This window comes from Prionailurus viverrinus, chromosome E3 (genome assembly GCF_022837055.1).
Source record: "Prionailurus viverrinus isolate Anna chromosome E3, UM_Priviv_1.0, whole genome shotgun sequence".
NCBI lineage: Eukaryota > Metazoa > Chordata > Mammalia > Carnivora > Felidae > Prionailurus > Prionailurus viverrinus.
Genome location: NC_062576.1, coordinates 41398147 through 41415720, shown reverse-complemented (window position 1 = coordinate 41415720; position 17574 = coordinate 41398147). Strand labels below are relative to the sequence as shown.

The window sequence follows — 17574 nt, the reverse complement described above, 5'->3', positions numbered from 1 at the left end:
CCCGGCTCTACACGCCGCGCCCTCGCGCGCTCCCGGCGCCGGGAGCCAATCCGGTTGGCGAGCCCGGGCGGGGGCGCCGAGGATGCCGAGCCCCGCCCCGCCCGCCGCGCCCTGCCGCGCGCCCACGGGCACGCGCCGGCCCGGCGGCACCCCTGCCCCTCCGCCTCGGGCTCCCGCACAACAGCAGACCCGCGCGCACGGCGGGGCGGGGCGGGGCGGGCAGGGCGCGCAGCCCGAGAGCCGCCTGCCCGGGGAGAGCCCTGCCTGCGCGGAGACCTGCGGGGGGAGAGGACTCGAGCTCTTTGGCGCCGGCGGTTGGCTCGGGGGTACGTGGTCCCGCGCAGACAGGTGCCGGCCCCGCGCGTCCCGACCCTGGGATGCCACCTTCGAGGGCAAGGACGGTGCCCCCCTCCCCCTCCCAGCCCTTCCTGCGGAGCGGAGCGGAGCGGGCGGCCGAGCCCCCTTCATGGCCCTCACGTCTCCGGCGCACCTGCTGGGTGCCAAGTCCAGAACCCCCCGCAGCGGGGACGCCCCCTCTCCCGCAGAGCCGAGAAACAAGTGACCACCAGATCATTACAAGGGAGTGACAAGCGCGATGAAATTTCAAGAGGGCCACGTGACAGTAACTGCGGGAGGGGGCTGGAGGCGTCGCTCCTGAGCACAGGACACTTGACAGGCGACCCCAAGGATGGCAGGGTGGGCGAAGTTACCCCGGAAGGGGTGTGCACGGGTTTTTGGGTTTTGAGGACTTGAGCCTGGCGAGCCCGCTCTGGAACCCACTGGAGGCGGGTGTTGGTAATGGCCGCTGTGTAGGGACCAGGCTGGGAGAGGGGCCCGGGTGGGATGCAGAGGGAGGGTGTGCAGGACTCTGTTCCGGCTTCCCAGCAGGCTCAGAGCAGAGAATGGAGGCTAATGGTGACCATCCCGGACCCCATCCCGGGGTCTCCTGGGAGCAGAGACTGGGGAGGGATCAGGTGTGGGGAGAGCAGAGAGGGGTCTTCATATTAGGGGAGGAGCCTTAAGGCCAAGAGGGAAGGCCCTGGAGAGGGAGAGGGAAATGAAGACAGCTGGTGTTCGCAGCGTTGGGTGGGAAGCCGGACCCAGTGGGGCTGCTGTGAGGTGGGGGCAGCTGCAGGGGGGGAGCCTAGCTGTTTGCGAGCTGGAGCGCTGCTTTTGCTGTGTGCAGGGCCCTGGATCCGGTTTCTGAGGCTGGGGTGACGGCGGCTTTCCCGTGTGGCAGGGGCTCAAGAATCAGTGTCTTGCCTTTGTGCTAATTCTGGTCAAAGCAGAGAGCTTGGCACAGGCAGTCAGAATAGGACGCGTGCAGACCTCTGGGGTGACTGAGTGCTGTCACCCACAGGGTCGCCCCTGGTGTGCAAGTCCAGCGGGCTGGCCTTCCAGTTCATCCTCCACCCCATGGGGGCCCCGGTGTGGAGGGTGCGTGACCGTGACCTGGAGGACAGGGTTTGACCTCCTGCTTCCAGGAGGTGCCAGGACCTCATGCAGAGAGCAAGTTCCGCCCTCAGCGGGGCCTCAGAAGACTCCCTGCCTTGGAAGGATCTGAGCGAAGAAAAATATTTATTCGGAGGGATGTGAAATACCGTTGTACAAGCCTGCCTCCCGAATACCAGTGGGTTCTGCTCCCTCCTCCACCTCTTTCACCCTCCCCGTCCAGCCGGCTGCTCTCCTCCGTGGCTGATGGCGGCCACTGTTCTCCCCGTGGTGCAGGGGACTCAGCCCCATCCTCCTAGGGCTCTGTCTGCTCCGCTGCAGCCCCAAAACCCCGAGTCTCCAGCACCGCCGGCCCCCAGCTGTGCCCTATACCTGGCCCCTTGCTCTTGGAGCTGTGGCCACACTGGCCTTCCTCCAGGGCCACAGTGCTCCCCTATGGTGTCCCATAGGGGACACCCCGTCCCATGGAGCACTCCTCGCCTGGAGCATTTCTCACCTACAGCAGCACATCACCTAAAATACTCCCTCCCCTGGAGCACCTCCCTCATCTGGAACACTCCTCACCTGGAGCACCCCCTTAGCTGGAGCACCTCTCACCTAGAGCATCACATCACCTGAAATACTCCCTCCTCTGGAGCATCTGCATCCCCTGGAGCACTCCTTGGGCTGGTGCATGAGCACAGAGGAGTCTCCCCAGTCCAGGCTGCTGGAGGTTTCTGGTTGTTTAGTCCCCGGAGGGTGAGGAGTGAAGGCTGTTGGTGCATCCCACCCTGAGACCTTTCTGTGAGACGGGGAGAAGGGTCACATCAGGGGTTGGGGCTGCCCACGATGCGGTCACTCCTCATGGCTGGCCTGGGGTTCCTTACAGGAGGTCCTCAGGCAGTTCCTTGTGGAGGCTCTGGGTACATGTGTCCTGGAGCCACCTGCCTGGCCCAAACCCTCCCGTCCGTGGTGGTGGTAGTGGGGGGGGGGGGATCAGGCAAGTATTTCCCCTCCTGGGAAATAGGTGTGGGGTCCAAGGGGGTGCCCTGAAGGTCAGCACGGCAGCTAGCACAGCCCAGGCTGTGAGAGCCCCATGCCCGATTGTAATTCAGCTGGCTCTGAAGCTTCTTGCTATGGAGCCATGGGGCACACTTTCCGCCTCTGTCCCCCCCCCCCCGCCCTCCCTCCCGTGCCCCAGCGCCCGGGGAGGGGCCGTGAGGGGCAGAGTTGTGTGTTCTGCCGTCCTCACCACTCCACTGCTGGAATGGGCGCCCACAGGAGTGAGAACCTCAAAGCCTGGTGTGGCCACGGTGGCTGTGGGCATCAGGGGGTGGGCCCCTTTGCTGCCTTCTGCTCCCAGCCTTTCCTCCTCTTGGGACCCAGCCGCCTGCCAGGGGCAGAGGGGCGGAGCAACAGGGCTGAGCATGACTCAGGGCCCAGCTGTCACCACGGCAACCCTGTCGCCTAGCAATGGCGGTCTCCCAGTAACGGTCGTCTCCTAGCAATGAGATATTTTCCTGGGCCCTGGCTGGAGCCTGGCAGTTATTTTTAGCTCAGCTGCAAGTCAATCTGCAGCTGCATTTTTGGCTCCTCCAGAAGATACAAGGTGTGTGGGGGGGGGGGGGTGGATTTCTTGTCAAGGGGAAGAAAACATCCCCATGACAGAAACCTTGCTGTCGAGGGTCTCCAGATGCAGCATCCATAGGTGGGCAAGGCCAGATTCTGCTGGGGGTGAGGGTCAGGGAAATGGGGTGCTGGCAAAGGGGAGCCAGAAGAGTCAGCAGATATGACCATTTCCCTGATGGGGTCTCTGGGCAGGCTGGTCACTCCAGCACCTTGGGAGACCCTGGGTCAAGCTGGGTAGGGGCAATCCAGGCCAGTGCTCATGGTGGATGCCATCAGAACACATCACCGGGGGGTCCGGGTTCTGGTAGGCTCCTGGCACCCCCTGGCATTCAGCTTGGGAACTGTCTCTGCTGTCCCCAGCCTCTAGCCCCACCCCAGAGGGGCAGCACATCCAGGTGGGCCTAGCTGCAAGGGTCTGGATGACCACAGGTCCAGCTGGGGACTCAGGCAGGGCTGGCCTCTGCTCGGGCCGCACCTCTCCTTCTCCTCCACTTTTGCTGAAGTGAGAGCCCAGGCGAGTCTTGTGAGAGTGAAAGAACTTGACCTCTCTGTCTGGGCTTTCTTACTCCGGGGCCCTGTTCACTGTCCCCTCCAGGCCAAGTGCAGGCCCTTCTGTACCTGATGGGCCTGGGACTGGCCCTGCACTCCTCCAACTCGCCACCTTCCTGGTTCCCGGTCTGTCCTGGGCTCCACACTGTCCTTGAGGCATTCCCCCTGTTTCTCGGACCTGCCGCTCCCCCAGGTCTTTGACCAGCTCAGCCCCTGCCTTGGTCATGAGGGTTCCTTGCCTGTGCCCCCAGGGCTGGGGCTTCCTGTCAGGCGCCCATTGTCCTGTGGGGCTGACCCCCTGCTTGAGTACAGGGCTCCGCGTGGATGCCCCTCCTTGTCCAGCATCAGCTGCACCCCCTGCGAAGAACTAGGGTATGGGTGGGGATGGAGAGAGGCCCCTTTGGAGGGACAGGGCCCTGAAGGTCCTGGAGCTGGGGGCATGTGAGCACAGACATTGGAGTCTGAGATGTCTTTCATTCACTCATTCAGCTCTCTGTTCGCTCATTGGTGCAGCCACTCACTGCTCATGTATTTACTGAACACCTGCAGTGTTTCTGGTCACTGCACTCAGTGATCGAGGGCAGGCATGGCCTGATGGACTCCTTATCCTACGGGAAGCAGATCTTTGATGGCTAACGACAGCAAGGTACTTTGCTGGTGGGAGGGCAGCAGCTGTGAAGACAGGTTGCCCCTGTGCAGGTTTTCTGAGGGAGAGTCAGCATTACCCACTGGGCGACGGTAAGAGGTCTGCACGGGGGAATCCTGGTGATGAGGAGACGGCTCAGGGCCAGGCCGCTGGCCAGGGACACCCACAGGACATTGACTCATTCTCTGGGGGAGAGCTGGTGTGGGGAGTCAGAGACAGGGGCTCTAGGCTGGCAGGGGTGAGTCTGCAGCTGACTCCTCACGCTGCCACCAGAGGGCGCCCGGAGCCCACTACGTGCCTCAGAGACCGCGGCTGGACACCGGCCCTAGAGACTGGTCAGAAGGTGGGAGGTGGACGCAGGCGCCTGGACCGCAGCAGCTGTGGTGTTGTCCGGGGTGCCCTCTCCCCTCTTCCTACTGGAACCTCTTTTACCTTCTATGTTCCCAGCACGGGCCCTGTCTACGTCTTTCATTTTTAACTGAGTAAAATTTGCTCCCTTGACCATTTTTAAAGATTTTTAAAAAAATGTTTATTTATTTTTGAGACAGAGAGAGACACAGCATGAGCAGGGAAGGGGCAGAGAGAGAGGGAGACACAGAATGTGAAGCAGGCTCCAGGCTCTGATCTGTCAGCCTAGAGCCTGAGGCTGGAACTCATGAACTATGAGACCATGACCTGAGCCCAAGTTGGCGCTAAACCGACTGAGCCACCCAGGTGCCCCTCCTTCCTTTTTAAGGTGGAATCACAGTCCACTGTTGGATGGACATTTTGTTTATCCTTTCCTGTGTCTGTAAACACTTAGGTTCCTTCTGCCTCTTGGCTGTTGCGATAGTTGGTTTTCACTCCACCTTGCCTGGAGCCAGGGGCCTGTTGTGCCCTGGGGTGTGTCCCCTTTCCCCTTGGGACCACCTCCCTCATGTGCCAGCCATGCCCTTCAGGCTCAGGAGTAGCTGGAGGGCTGAGTGGGGGGCAGTGGTGTGGAGGGTTCACATCCACAGATGGCAGAGAGTCTATATTGTTACCTGCAGTCCCTGGTAAAAGCTCTCAGTGGCCCCAAGGGTTGGAGTACGCGGTTGGACTCCTGGCTTTGTGCCTAGAGCCTCTGTGATCTGACTCATGGGTTTCACCCAGCTCTGGGCCTTTGCCAGGGCAGTCTGCTTCCCCCCTCCCCCCACACCTGCAATCCTCTCCAGGCCCTACTTGGCCATCTGTTCCCCATCCCCTCTACGCAGAGGAAGTCCTTGCTCCCAGGAAATCTCTGGGCTCCCCCACTCCCCACACACAGCCTCCACACGCACCCTGGGGTGTTTGGTTTTAGCCCCATTTCAGTTTGTCTGGACCTCCTGATTCTGGGGCTCAGGGCTGTCCTTTGGCTCCTGGTTTTCCGTGGTGCTCCACACGCCTAGCATCGGGCCCAAGAGGGTTCTGTGGGCACCTCTTGGGACGAATCAGCAGGGCCAGGTCGGGGCACGATGGGAGCTGGAAGCCCAGGGCCCACTCTTGGAAAGGGTCACCGAGATGAGCCGCCCTTCCTCCTCCCCTCCCCCCCACCCCACAGCACCCCACCACCGCCCCCGCCCCGAGGCTCCAGTGGGCGCCTTTCCCACCCCTATCCCGGCCCGGGGCTCCAGGACATGGGCGCAGACGGCGAGGCCGGGGGCGGGGGTCCCGAGCTGGGGACACACGGCGCACAGAGCCCCGAGCTCGGCCCTCCGCGCCTCCCGCGAGCGCCGCTGCGATTGGTGGAAAGTTCCTGGGCCGCGCCGCGATTGGCTGCGCCCGGCCCGCCGCCTCCCGGCCGCCCGGGACCCGGCGGGACTGCCCCGCTGCCGTGCGGCGCGGGCGGAGGGGTGCGCGGGGCCGGCTGGCGACCCGGGGGCTCCCGCCGCCGCCCGCCCGCCCGCCCGCGTCATGCCGCCCCCTGCTCTGCTTTGCGCGCTCTGCTGGGGCCTCCTGGCCACCGCCACCCACGCCGGCTACTCGGGGGACGGCTGCAGCTGGAGCGGCAGGTACGACCCCCCCAAGGCCGCGCCCCCGGGGTCCGGAGAACAAAGTGGACACAGCTGCCGCTGGCTGCGGGGGAGGGTGCAGGGCGAGCGGGCCGTGCCGGGTGGGGACGCGGGCCGCCTGCCTCAGCGCCTCCCGTCCTGTCCCCAGCGGCCTGACCCAGGAGCCGGGCAGCGTGGGGCAGCTGTCCCTGGCCTGCTCGGAGGGCGTGATCCAGTGGCTGTACCCGGCCGGGGCGCTGCGCCTGACCCTGGCCGGCTCCGGCTCCGGCACGCGCTCGGGCATCGCCTGCCTGCGGCCCGCGCGGTCCTTCGCAGGCGCCCAAGTCTTCGCGGAGCGGGCGGGCGGCGCCCTGGAGCTGCTGCTGGCCGAGGGTTTGGGCCCGGCGGGGGGCCGGTGCGTGCGCTGGGGTCCCCGTGAGCGCCGGGCCCTCTTCCTGCAGGCCACCCCGCACCCAGACATCAGCCGCCGCGTGGCTTCCTTCCGCTTCGAAACGCACGAGGACAGGTACACAGAGCTGCCTCCACAGGCCCACGGTCTTGGTGCCGATGGTGAGTGATGAGCTGGGCGGGGGGTGGACCCGTCGTCCCCACTGTACAGGGAGAGCAACAGGCCTGAGAGCGAAATGGGTGGCCAGAGGCCACACAGCTAGCGAGGACAGGTCGGAGGATCTGGAAAGGGGGCGGGCAATCCCTCATGATTCAGCCTAGGGAAGGAGCTCGCACTGCGCAGAATGGGGGAAAGGGGAGGCCGCGGGGACTCCTGGTCCCTGAGGGGTTGGGGGAGAGGAAGATGGCGGGACAGAATCAAAGCCTCCAGCCAAAGCTGTCCAGGGCTCCCTGGCCCGGCAGTGACCTCCCTCCCCTCCCCCAGTCCAGTACAACAAAAAGTCCAGTGTGCGCCTGGTCGCCATGGAGACGCTGCCTTGCCCCCCCTGCAGGGCACCAGGCCCAGCTCTTTACTCTCTTAGAACTGGAAGCCTGACCCCACAGGGGATCTTTCTGTTCTGCACCCTGGCCCCAGGCCAACTACTCCAAAGCCCCTCCTGTCTCCCACCAGGTTGGGCTGGTGTCTTTGGGCGGCGGGAGGCACTCTGGGGGCCGCAGGGTTCCCTCGTGCTGGTGCGCATATGGGAGTGTGCCCCCAGACACCCCCCGCGGGTCGGCGAGTCCCTGTGCCCGCGCGCTGGGCACGGCCCCTAGGCCCACGTCTGTGCCCGCACGAGCGTGCAGGTGTCACCCCGAATACAGCGTGTCTTCAAGATGTGTGTGCCCGCCTGCTCCCTCAGGTCCCCCGTTGCCATCAGGCCGTGAGGGGAGGGTCTGGCGGCCTGCCCTCTCCCTCCTGCCTCTAGCTGGGGGGAGGCCTAGGGGGGTCCAGGAGAGGCCAGGACCTACAGTCGGGATCCCCCCTTCATGCCAGGTGTCTGTAGGCCCTGCAGCAACGCCGAGCTCCTGCTGACTGCGTGCACCAGCGACTTTGGTGAGTGTCCCCACCGCAGGGGGGTGGGGGCTGGGGTCTGCCCTGCCCTGCCCTGCAAGCCACTGGCAGCATGTCTCCCCGCAGTGATCAACGGAACCATCCGCGGGGTAGCCCACAACACAGAGCTGCAGGAATCTGTTATCACAGTGGCAGCTGCCCGTGTCCTCCGACAGACGCTGCCGCTGTTCCGGGTGGGGGAGTCCGGGGGCCAGGCCTCCATTCACACCCCGCTGCGCTGCGGCGTCCGTCCTGGCCCCGGCGCCTTCCTCTTCATGGGCTGGAGCCGCTTTGGTGAGGCCTGGCTGGGCTGTGCACCCCGCTTCCAGGAATTCAGCCGTGCCTATGCGGCTGCCCACGCCGACCACCTCCACCCCTGTGAGGTGGCACTGGACTGAGCGGCCGGGAGCAGGGCACTGGGGAGGGGCTGGGAGAGGGTGGGTGGGGAGGGACAGCCTCCTCAGGGTCCCAGCTGCTTCTGAGGTGATAGCCACAACCAATAGGAACACTGATGTCATTAGCCAGCGTAGATGGAGTGTCCCATGCCTGAGCCTGGGCCATCTAAGCCCCCCCCCCCCCCCCCCAGCCCCACTGCTCCGATTTCTGCTTCGGAGTAGGACACTGAGGCTCTGGGCAGTGATGCCTTGTCTAAGGCCACCCAGCCAGTGAGTGGGAGAGTGGCCCGTGCCCGTGCCTTGAAGGCGAGCTGCTGCTTGGGTTGGGGGAAGCAGGGACCCTTCCTTCCACGTGATCCTCAGCTCTGCTGCTCCTACCTTCGAGGCCAGGTTCTTCCGTAAGTGAGAACGCAAGCGGAAAAAGGGCTGTAACTCCCCAGGTCTGAGGAGGGAGGGGTCCTTTACTGGGGGACAGGCAGGAAGACAGCACTCCTAGCCTGTGAGGGAAGGCGGTGCAACCTGGCAAGATGCCAGACTTCCCTCTGTGGTCCGCTGGGAGCCCAGCAGAGTCATCCTGGCCCCGTCCGATCCTCGGGGAAGAATGGCCCCCTCTGTCCCGAGGGCCCTGAGACGTGCGTAGCATCCGGACATGGCTCATCCTCACGGGAGCGGGGTCTCCCCTGCAGGGTTGGGCACCGTTTCTGGAGGGCAGGGTGATACAATGGGGTCTCTAAGGACCATTTCCCACCACCGGCCCCATTGTTGCTGCCTCCGCCTTCCTCTTCAGCCTCAGTCACATAAAAGGCCAGGGCAGTTTGGGACAAAGCCCCGTGCGGAGGCTGAATGCCCCTGGGGCGGGGGTGCATGCGAGGGCTTCTGAACCGGGACTGGCTGACTCTGCTCACTCCAACCCCACGCGTTCCTGAGGAAGCCAAAGCTCAGGGTGGGGGTGGGGCACCTGGACTCACAGGCTGAGCCCCAGAAACAGCTTCCCATCCTCATCTGCCAGTCTGCAGTGGGGAAGGAGCTGACGGTGGGCATGGAGGCCAGGGGCTGCCTCATCTTTCAGGCAGGAGCTGAGACTAAAAGAGAGGCCGGCCGGTCTGTGCAGGGCCCAGACACAGGGCTCTTTCCTCCAGATTTGGCTGACAGTGGTGGGTAGGGGAGGCAGGTTCCCAGGGGTTTGCAGCCACCTGCCCTCCTGAGGCTCAATGCCGCTCCCTTCTCCCCAAACTTTCAACCATGGAGTGCTCAGGGTCACGCAGTAGACCTCTCCTGTCCCTTGATATTCCCTCATCGGAGAGCTGGAGCAGCCTCGTGGCTTTAAAAACCATCAATGTGCTGATGACCCTGTGTTTTGATCTCCAGCCTGGACCTTTCCCCTGGACTGCAGAGCGTCGTATCCCTGTTTGCCCCCTTCCCCTCACCGAAGAGCATCTCGGCAAAGACCAGAGGAGGAAGAGATGGGTGTACTCTCCTGATCCTCCTCCTCTGCTGGGAGGTTTCTGCTTTGTCCAGGCCCCAAGGACGGCTTCCTCTCCAAGGCTATCCTTACCCTTGGTATCTGTCCTGATTTTGTGGTCAGTTCCCCACAGCCTTTCATGGGAAGGAGGCCCCTGGCCACACCCAGGGGTCACTGTGGACTGCCTCCCAGACCACCTGCCCACAAAAACGTAGGGCGGCTGCTCTGGGCTGAGCCCTTGGTTGGACACTGGTCTCTACTCACCTGTCCCAGGAAGTGCCTGAGACTCCCATGCACACCCCCTCCGCAAAGTGCTAACTTTGCAACTAGTATTCTTTTCATAAGGTGCAGAAAGGGCAGAAGTGGGTGTGGCTAACAGGGCTACAGGAGGCCTGGGATGCTCCAGGTCATGCCCCAAAGTCTTGGGCCAGGGGCTTCATGCCTGCCCTGGGGGGCGGGGGCAAGGGGAAACGGTGTGGGTGAGCATGTATGTGGGGGCTGTGGGCTAAGGGAGCTGGCCTGTGGGGCACCTCTGGGCATGTGCACTCACACAGTTACGTGCCCAAGTGCTGAGGAGCAGAGCACCTGAGTAAACATGAGAGTTGTGGGGTGTGTGCACAGAGGAGTCTGGTTACGTGCATTCATTCAGTCAACAGCTTTTATTGAGTGCCTTCTAGGTGCCAGGTGCTGCCCTAGGAATAAAACAAGGAACAAAACACACAAGGGTGGGGTACTGTGTAAGCACCCCCCCCCCCCCAACTGCCTAGAGCCCAGTGCACAAACTTTCTTTCTGGGGAGGGCCCAGTGACAGTCCCACAGAAGACAGGATCCTGTGAGCCACATGGGGCCGACCCTCCTCCCCAGTGCTCATTTCTTGGGAGCATGGCACTGGAGTTTCCTGCCACCCACAGGCGCCTGTCTTTCAGGACTGGGGCCAGTTGGGGACAAGTACAGGCAGGCATGTGAGGCGATGTGTACCTGAAGGTGTGGGCAGGGGTCTTGGGCATGTTTATATTGTCTGATGCTGAGGCTCCTGACCAGGGCCGCGGATGTCCAAGGAGCCAGGCCATGACCTGTGTACATGAAAGCCCCTAACATTCACGAGACATCTCACCCAGCCTCAAGGTGGGATGAGGAGGTTCTGGCTCTGCCACCTGACCCAGAGCTCTGTCCCCCTATTTGTTTCTCCCACCCCCAGGCTTTGCCAGGTCACCTCCGGGAACTTTTTTTTTTTTTTTTTCCTTTTGGAGAAGGAAGGTGGTCTGCCTAGCTCTTGGGGCTCTTTCTTCCACTCCCGTGGCTGGGCCGCTGCCAGTCGCTCGACCCCTCATATCCGGCCCCCGTCCGACCACACTCACAGCCAACATGTGCCTTCTCGGGTCAGCTAGATCTCCTGGTCAACCCTACCTCTCAGCTGAGCTCCCAACTTCCGCCGCACCCTCCCCGTCCCGTCCACTCGGGCTAATTGCCTTCAGCTGTGGGACGGGCCCGGGAGGGTGTCCTCCCTGAGCCCGCCCCCGGGCTTGGCTGGCCTTCGGGTGTCGCGGTGGGCGGGGACCTCCACCAGTCTCTCTGAGACAGCCTTGCGGCTCGGGCCGCCCCACACCCCGGGGCTCCCTTCCCGCCAAGCTCCACGGCCGCCCCCCGCCCCCCGCCCCCCGCCCCCGGCCACGCCTGCCTTGCCCTTCCCAGGGGTCCCCTGCGTGCGCCGGCTGGGCCGGTGCGGCTGGCGGCCGCAGACGTCCCAGTAGGACCCGGAACGCGCGGGAAGGGGGCCGGGCCGCGGCGTAAAGCGAGTGGAAGGCCGCTTCCGGCGCTTCCCCCGCACTTCCGGCGCCCCGCCACTTCCGGTAGGGGGCGGGGAGGAGGGCCCCCTCCGGCTTCCGGCTCGCGTGTGAGGGTGTCCGACCCGGGCCCGGGAGGGGCCTTCGGGCGGGGCGACCCTGGGGCGCGCGTCCCGCCGCCATGGAGCAGGACGACCCGGGCGAGGCGCTGTCGGAGCTGCGCGAGCGGCGGCTGGGCGCACTGGAGCTGCTGCAGGCGGCGGCGGGCTCAGGCCTGGCCGCCTACATCGTGTGGGCGCTGCTGCTGCAGCCTGGCTTCCGCCGCGTGCCGCTGCGGCTGCAGGTGCGGGGCGGGGCCATGGCTGGGGGCGGGGTCCGGGGGCGGAGCCGAACCCGCAGTGAGTGGGAGGCGCTGCCTCTCCCTGGCGGGCCGCGGGTGGGGACCTTGAAAGCTCAGGAGGCAAGCTCTGCGCGTCTCACCAACCCCCCCCACGTGGGATCAGGTTTGGGGACCCAGCCCCGCTTGCCTCCTTGCCCAGGTGCCCTATGTCGGTGCAAGTGAGCGGCAGGTGGAGCACGTGTTGTCGCTATTGCGAGGCCGTCCTGGAAAGACGGTGGACCTGGGCTCTGGCGACGGCAGGATTGTAAGGAGTGGGATGCGGGGGGGTGTCCTTGTCTCCCCCTCTCGCCAGCGCACCTCCCCACCTTCTGGACCCACAGTTGCGTGTGCCCACAGGTGCTGGCTGCTCATAAGTGCGGTCTCCGCCCGGCTGTGGGCTACGAGCTGAACCCGTGGCTAGTGGGGCTGGCCCGGCTGCACGCGTGGAGAGCAGGCTGTGCCGGCAGTGTTTGCTACCTGCGTGAGGACCTCTGGAAGGTAACCCAGGGAGTCTCGGACCCCCAGGGGCCCCCACGCCTGGTCTCCACACTTCCAGCTCTGGGTTGGCCACCCTGCTGACAACCCCAGGTTCCCCTGCCTGCACCCTGCGTGGGCTGGGGCCAGGACTTGGAAGCCACAGTTACCCCAAGCTCACCACACCTCTTCCTCGGCTGGGGCCCCGCTCCCTGCTGGGGTGACCTCTTCTTGCAGGTGAGCCTGAGGGACTGCCACAACGTGTCTGTGTTCCTGGCCCCTAGTGTGGTAGGTCTGGGGTTTGCTAGCCCCAGGGGAGGCCCGGGCCACCCTCAGTGGAGGGGTTGGGCCTGGAGGAGCTGGGCAGGGGCAGTTGTATTCAATCTTGCCCACCCTGTCCTCCCTCCTGCTCTCTCTCCCACAGCTCCCCCTGCTGGAAGACAAGCTGCGGGCAGAGTTGCCCGCAGGGGCCCGAGTGGTGTCGGGGCGCTTCCCCCTCCCCACTTGGCAGCCTGTGGCTGTGATGGGGGAGGGTCTGGACCGTGTCTGGGCCTATGATGTCCATAGTGGTGGGCCAAACGGTCAGGCTTCCCCGGAACCCAGTTCTGCCTCAGTCCCTGGGGCCCCCCGTTCTCAGGTTGGCTAACCACTTGGACACAATAAAGACTCTGGACTACACGTACTGACTCTTGTTAGGTGGAGGGTTGGGTGGCATGACCCCTGCCCGCAAGGGGGTGCTGTGAGGAGGGTTCCGTGCCAGCTGCGAAGAGTTCTGCTGAGTGCATTTGACAGCTGGCTAGCGGCTGCGGGTCTTGGAGTGCTGGGGCTTGACTGGAGGGGTGGCCCCCACTTTGCAGGCATCCTCTGTACCCATTAGCTTCCTCAGCCTCAGGATCTCTTGTTTGTACCTGCTCGAAGGAGTCAGGCTTAGTCACCTGCCTGGCTGTGCACAAGCCCTGACTCTCTTGCCTGGAGCTGAGGCCCTCAGTTCACTCCCAGCCCACCTGCCTAAGTGCTGGTCCACATAGTCCTGTAGCTCAGAAAGTTGCTCCTCAGCCAATGTGGCCCGGACTAGTAGCTTTGCGCGCTCACGTTCCAGCTCTGCCTGGCATGGGGAGGGCAGAAGCTCTGAGGCAGGACAGAGTGTGAGGAGGGGGTCCCCAGCCAGGCCTTGCCTACTACCTGGGTGCCACGGGAGAAGTCCCGGAGCTTCTGGTGGATCTGGGCCCAGGAGGCAGGTTCCTGGCCCCTGGGAGGAGAGAGGGAGGGGCATGTATGAGGGCCAGCATCAGGCCAGGTGTTGACCAATGATCATGCTCAAATTGGGGCACCTAGATTCCTGACTTGCCTGCTGGGAGCCAGTGCAGGACTGCATGGGCCCACCTGTCCACTTTGGGCCCCGCTTGGGCCTTTGAGCCATCTGTACAGGAGGACAGCCCTCCCTGTACAGGGACTCAGAGAGGACTAAGTCACGAGGTAACATAGTGACCCCAGTGCTGTATGGATGTTGATGGAGGACTTCCCCCATTCTAGGGGTTTGCTTCTCGAAACTCGGAGTTGCGCTGACACAGTCCCTGCTCACTGTAGTCAGACACACGGAGATCTAGAGGCGAGGGCTGTGAAAGTCACCAGGCGGCCCGCCCCTATCCCGTCCTGGGGCCAGGGCCTCTGCTGGCCATCCCACCACACCTCTTCATCCTTCCGTCCTCTGGGTCTTGCTGAAATGTCTCTTCCTCAGGGTCTCTCCCTGATACTTCTATTTTTTTTTTAATTTTTTTTTTAACGTTTATTTATTTTTGAGACAGAGAGAGAGACAGCATGAACAGGGGAAGGGCAGAGAGAGAGGGAGACACAGAATCTGAAACAGGCTCCGGGCTCTGAGCGGTCAGCACAGAGCCTGACGCGGGGCTCGAACTCACGGACCGTGAGATCATGACCTGAGCCGAAGTCGGACGCTTAACCGACTGAGCCACCCAGGTGCCCCTCCCTGATCCTTCTAGTCACGGTTAGCCCCTCTCCTGTCAGGTACCCCCTTCACCCCAGGCACTTGGCTTTCTGTGATTGTTGATGCCCCCCATATAGACCGAGACCCAAGGACACAGATGGGCCTCCCTGTTCTCCCACCCCGCAGTTAGAGTTGGGGGAATAAATGAATGCTCTCCCCGCAGATCTCCCCAACACCCACCCCAGGGTACTCACTGTGGCTCTGATGTGCTCCCCTGGGAGGCTCCACTGGGTCCCTTCTGTAGGAACAAGAGCAGCGTCATGAGCCCATTGGACTGGAAAGGCTGTGTGGTAGGAATTCTCTGTCAGCTCAGTAAGGCAGGCTACTCAAGGGTTGGACCTTTGCTGAGCCTGTCATGGGGCTGGGGTTTCTTCTGGGGCTCTGAGCTCCAAGGCCAGTGTAGGGCAGCAGGGAGAGCCCACCTGGGCCTGGAGCTTCCAAAGCTTCGTCTCCAGCCTGGCCTGGTTCTCTGGTAGGTGACTGAGTTTGGTGACCAGGTGCAGAGGCAGTGGCTCCAGGTCTGAGGTGGCTGCATCAAAGGTAGCCTTGGGGATCCAGGGTGCCCCACTGGGGTCTGCCGGCACCTGCTGCACACTAAGCCACATGTCGGGTCATACAGGGCCACCCCACCCCCAGGTGCCCGTCTCAGGGACGGGCCCACCTGTGGTTGGCCAGCAGCTCCTCATGTCTACGGCTCAGATCTGCCAGGCGCTTGCGGTAGGCGCGAGCAGCCCGGGCCAACTGCTGTTCACGGCTGCGGTGTGCTGCCCGGATGTCCTCCAGAGTGGTCTCCAGGAACGTCCTAAGGGCTGCGGCTTCGGGCACCTGGCCGGTGCGCTTTGCAGACTCCTGGAGGAGATTGGGCGGGGCTGGGGGTGGGGGTGGGGCCAGGGCTGACAAGGGCGGGGCCTGGTTGGGCCCACACTTCCTCCCACGGTTCCCTCTGTGGAGCAGATTGGGCCGTGCGGCAGGCCGGGCCCACGGGGTCTCCCGGAAGCAGCCCAGCGCCCTCGGGCCAGGCTTGGGCTCCGCGGGATCCGAAGCCTCCCACCCAGCACAGGGCCACCCCCAGGTGGTGCTCACGGCCACGGCTTGGGCACATCGCTGCAGCCGGATGGCATACTCTTGGTTCAGCTTCTTGAGCTGCAGCTGCAGCTGGGCGTTCTCCGCCTCAGCCTGGCGGAGCTGGCCCTGGCAGGCAGACAGTACCTGCGGGTGGAGGCAGCCTTGAACCTACGCTCCACGAGGTGGCCCTTTGCTGACGTTGTAGGACACCCATCTACCAGATGTCAGGGGATAGGGCTGGGCCTCACCATGGCTTGTGTGGCCAGTCGCTGCCCAGCCATCCTGGCCTCTTCTCGGGCTCCCTGCAGCCGCCGACCCAGATCTGCCCTGCAGATGTGGGCGTCAAGCTCAGCTGGGCTCAGGGCGGGGCCTCCCTCTGCCTCTTGGGAACAGCCGATCTGCGCCAGGTGCCCTCCCGGATCCTCCCCATCCCGGGTGGGGCAACCACTCACACGCGGGTCTCCAGTGCCTGCTTCTGGGCCCTGTGCTCCTCCAGCACTCGCTGCCATTCTCCATGTAGCTGCCGGGTACACAAGGGCTGGCCGAATGAGACCCCAAGCTCTGGGTCCCTGGCCTTGCCCAGCCGCACTCTGGGCTGGGACAGATCTGCACTAATTCCCAGGCTAGGGAGCTGCACACTCACACTGTTCCCCAGCTTCTGTTGTTCGGTCTTAGGGGTCAAGAAGTCCTCAGGCTGTGCCTGTACAGGAGAGCCGGTCCCAACCTCACTGCGCCTCGGTGCACCCCTGTTTGGCTCCCCGCTGCCCAATCCACCCAGGCAGGCCCTCCATGCACTTAGGGTGACCTGGGGTCTGTGGTGGATGGAGTGTACCTGCTCCTGGGCCTTGTGCCCAAGCCCCTGTGCCAGCTTCTGGCGGCGCCCCAGGTCAGCCTCTGCCGGAGCCGCACAATCTCCATGCAGCTCCAGCTCCAGCACCCGGCTCTCCAGCCGCAGGACCTGCAGGGTGGCCAGGGTGAGCAGGTGCGCCTGCTTGCCAGGACACCCGGGGCAGGTCAACATCATCTGGACCCACGCAGGGCACCACAGCACACGCGGGAGAGGTGGAGACACAGGCACCCCGTGAGTGTGTACAATCACATGGGGTGCCCCTGGACCCCTCCCAGCACTGGTCCTTGGTATGCACCCTCCTCCTGTGTGTTCAGGGCACATGTGGGCACACATCAGCACCCACCTCACTCTTCAGCTCAAAGAGTTCAGCCTCGTGTTGCTCCCGCAAGTGATGCGTTGTGATCTGCAGGTCAACCAACTCCTTGGAGATCTGTGGGTGGCCAGAGTAAGAGGTGGGGTCTGTGGGACCCCTCCTTGCTAGCACCCCAGGGCCCCACACCAACCTGCAGCCGCTGCTCCTCACTCAGTTGTAGATCTGAGGGAAGCTCCGTCTTGAGGCTGGTTGTCCAGTCCTCGGCCTGCCGCAGAACCTGGGGGGGAACCGCCCACCCGCACCCCCCAGGTGGGTCTCAGGCCTGGGCTGTGGCCTCCACTCCCATGGAGCCACCAGCCACGCACTCTTCCTCCCTAATATCCCCTACACACACACACACACACACACACACACACACACACACACACAGCCTGAGTGAACTAGGCAGTTTCTCCCATGGCCAGGATCAAATCCAGGACATGGCTACCGGCACCCTTCCTGGCCTTTGAGGTGATGGGGAGGCACCCTGACCCCATGAGAGAAGCAGGAGTGTCCTGGAAGGACTCACATTCTCAGTGGCCCAGGGTGGGGGCTCCGGCCTGGGGCCTGGGGCTGCCGCATGCTCCATAAGCAAAAGGAAGTCTGGCCCAAGTGCAGTGCCACCTTGCCTACTGGCCTGTTGCTGCAACACAGAGGCTTGGGGCGTTGCTAAGGCCTCTGTTGGTCTCCTGCTGGTCCCCGGTCTCTGAGGGCCCCACCCACGAGGGCAGTCGGGAAGGGGAAGTTCGGTGGTGGCTGAGGAGGTGGGGAGGGGGCCTCTCTCAGCTCATTCCATGGTCCATCCTTTTTGGTTTCCGTTTTCTCCTCTCCGAAATGCAGACCAGCACCGCTGCATTTATCCTGGGCGCAGATGGAACCAGGAGTGCATGAGAGCGCCCATCCTGGGAAGGTGTGAGACAGAGTGACCGCTGCTGTTACCGTTTTTCTCTCGCAGAGTGCCCTGCTCTACCGTGGGGGTTCACACACTCAGCAGGCGCCCCCTGTGTGCCTGCTGTTTCTGGTCGGACGCTGGGATGGGCAGGCGAACAAACTGCAGATTCTCCCAC

General features: G+C 63.7%; 3 protein-coding genes across 6 annotated transcripts; 2 read left to right on the top strand and 1 right to left on the bottom strand.

Moving 5' to 3' along the window:
* Positions 1 to 6113: 6113 nt before the first annotated feature.
* METRN (meteorin, glial cell differentiation regulator) lies at positions 6114 to 9939 on the top strand. Of its 2 annotated transcripts, XM_047838102.1 has the most exons (5): positions 6114 to 6264; positions 6413 to 6813; positions 7685 to 7744; positions 7829 to 8035; positions 9505 to 9939. In XM_047838102.1, the coding sequence occupies exons 1-5, from the start codon at positions 6167 to 6169 to the stop codon at positions 9615 to 9617; spliced, it is 879 nt and encodes a 292-aa protein (XP_047694058.1). In that variant the 5' UTR covers positions 6114 to 6166; the 3' UTR covers positions 9618 to 9939. The 2 variants fall into 2 exon arrangements, with proteins under 2 accessions (XP_047694058.1, XP_047694060.1); XM_047838104.1 differs by having other exon boundaries at positions 7829 to 9939.
* Positions 9940 to 10105: 166 nt separating this feature from the next.
* ANTKMT (adenine nucleotide translocase lysine methyltransferase) lies at positions 10106 to 12913 on the top strand. 3 transcript variants are annotated; one of them, XM_047838113.1, is made up of 5 exons: positions 11406 to 11725; positions 11922 to 12026; positions 12119 to 12259; positions 12473 to 12523; positions 12660 to 12913. In XM_047838113.1, the coding sequence occupies exons 1-5, from the start codon at positions 11564 to 11566 to the stop codon at positions 12879 to 12881; spliced, it is 681 nt and encodes a 226-aa protein (XP_047694069.1). In that variant the 5' UTR covers positions 11406 to 11563; the 3' UTR covers positions 12882 to 12913. The 3 variants fall into 3 exon arrangements, with proteins under 3 accessions (XP_047694070.1, XP_047694068.1, XP_047694069.1); XM_047838112.1 differs by having other exon boundaries at positions 11371 to 11725; positions 12473 to 12913; XM_047838114.1 differs by lacking the exon at positions 11922 to 12026 and having other exon boundaries at positions 10106 to 11725; positions 12473 to 12913.
* A 56-nt stretch (positions 12914 to 12969) lies between these two features.
* Positions 12970 to 17096, bottom strand: CCDC78 (coiled-coil domain containing 78). Its single transcript, XM_047837722.1, has 12 exons — positions 17037 to 17096; positions 16659 to 16745; positions 16499 to 16585; positions 16138 to 16263; positions 15758 to 16005; positions 15554 to 15632; positions 14899 to 15449; positions 14663 to 14834; positions 14435 to 14478; positions 13418 to 13484; positions 13240 to 13340; positions 12970 to 13143 (listed from the first exon to the last, which is right to left on the bottom strand). Exons 1-12 carry the CDS (start codon positions 17094 to 17096, stop codon positions 13032 to 13034), a joined length of 1734 nt encoding a protein of 577 aa, XP_047693678.1. The 3' UTR covers positions 12970 to 13031.
* Between the last annotated feature and the right edge of the window lie 478 nt (positions 17097 to 17574).

Bases quoted from the DNA above. Each gene is read 5' to 3' on its own strand.
- ANTKMT (XM_047838112.1), top strand. From the start codon at position 11,564: ATGGAGCAGGACGACCCGGGCGAGGCGCTGTCGGAGCTGCGCGAGCGG. The intron at 12,027-12,118 runs GTAAGGAGTGGG...GTGTGCCCACAG, and splicing joins GCTCTGGCGACGGCAGGATT to GTGCTGGCTGCTCATAAGTG. The intron at 12,260-12,472 runs GTAACCCAGGGA...CTCTTCTTGCAG, and splicing joins TGCGTGAGGACCTCTGGAAG to GTGAGCCTGAGGGACTGCCA.
- METRN (XM_047838102.1), top strand. From the start codon at position 6,167: ATGCCGCCCCCTGCTCTGCTTTGCGCGCTCTGCTGGGGCCTCCTGGCC. The intron at 6,814-7,684 runs GTGAGTGATGAG...CCTTCATGCCAG, and splicing joins CCACGGTCTTGGTGCCGATG to GTGTCTGTAGGCCCTGCAGC. The intron at 8,036-9,504 runs GTGAGGCCTGGC...TTTGATCTCCAG, and splicing joins CATGGGCTGGAGCCGCTTTG to CCTGGACCTTTCCCCTGGAC.
- CCDC78 (XM_047837722.1), bottom strand. From the start codon at position 17,096: ATGGAGCATGCGGCAGCCCCAGGCCCCAGGCCGGAGCCCCCACCCTGG. The intron at 14,835-14,898 runs GGCCCGTCCCTG...CATGTGGCTTAG, and splicing joins CTGCTGGCCAACCACAGGTG to TGTGCAGCAGGTGCCGGCAG. The intron at 13,144-13,239 runs GTGGGCTGGGAG...TCCTTCGAGCAG, and splicing joins GTGGACCAGCACTTAGGCAG to GTACAAACAAGAGATCCTGA.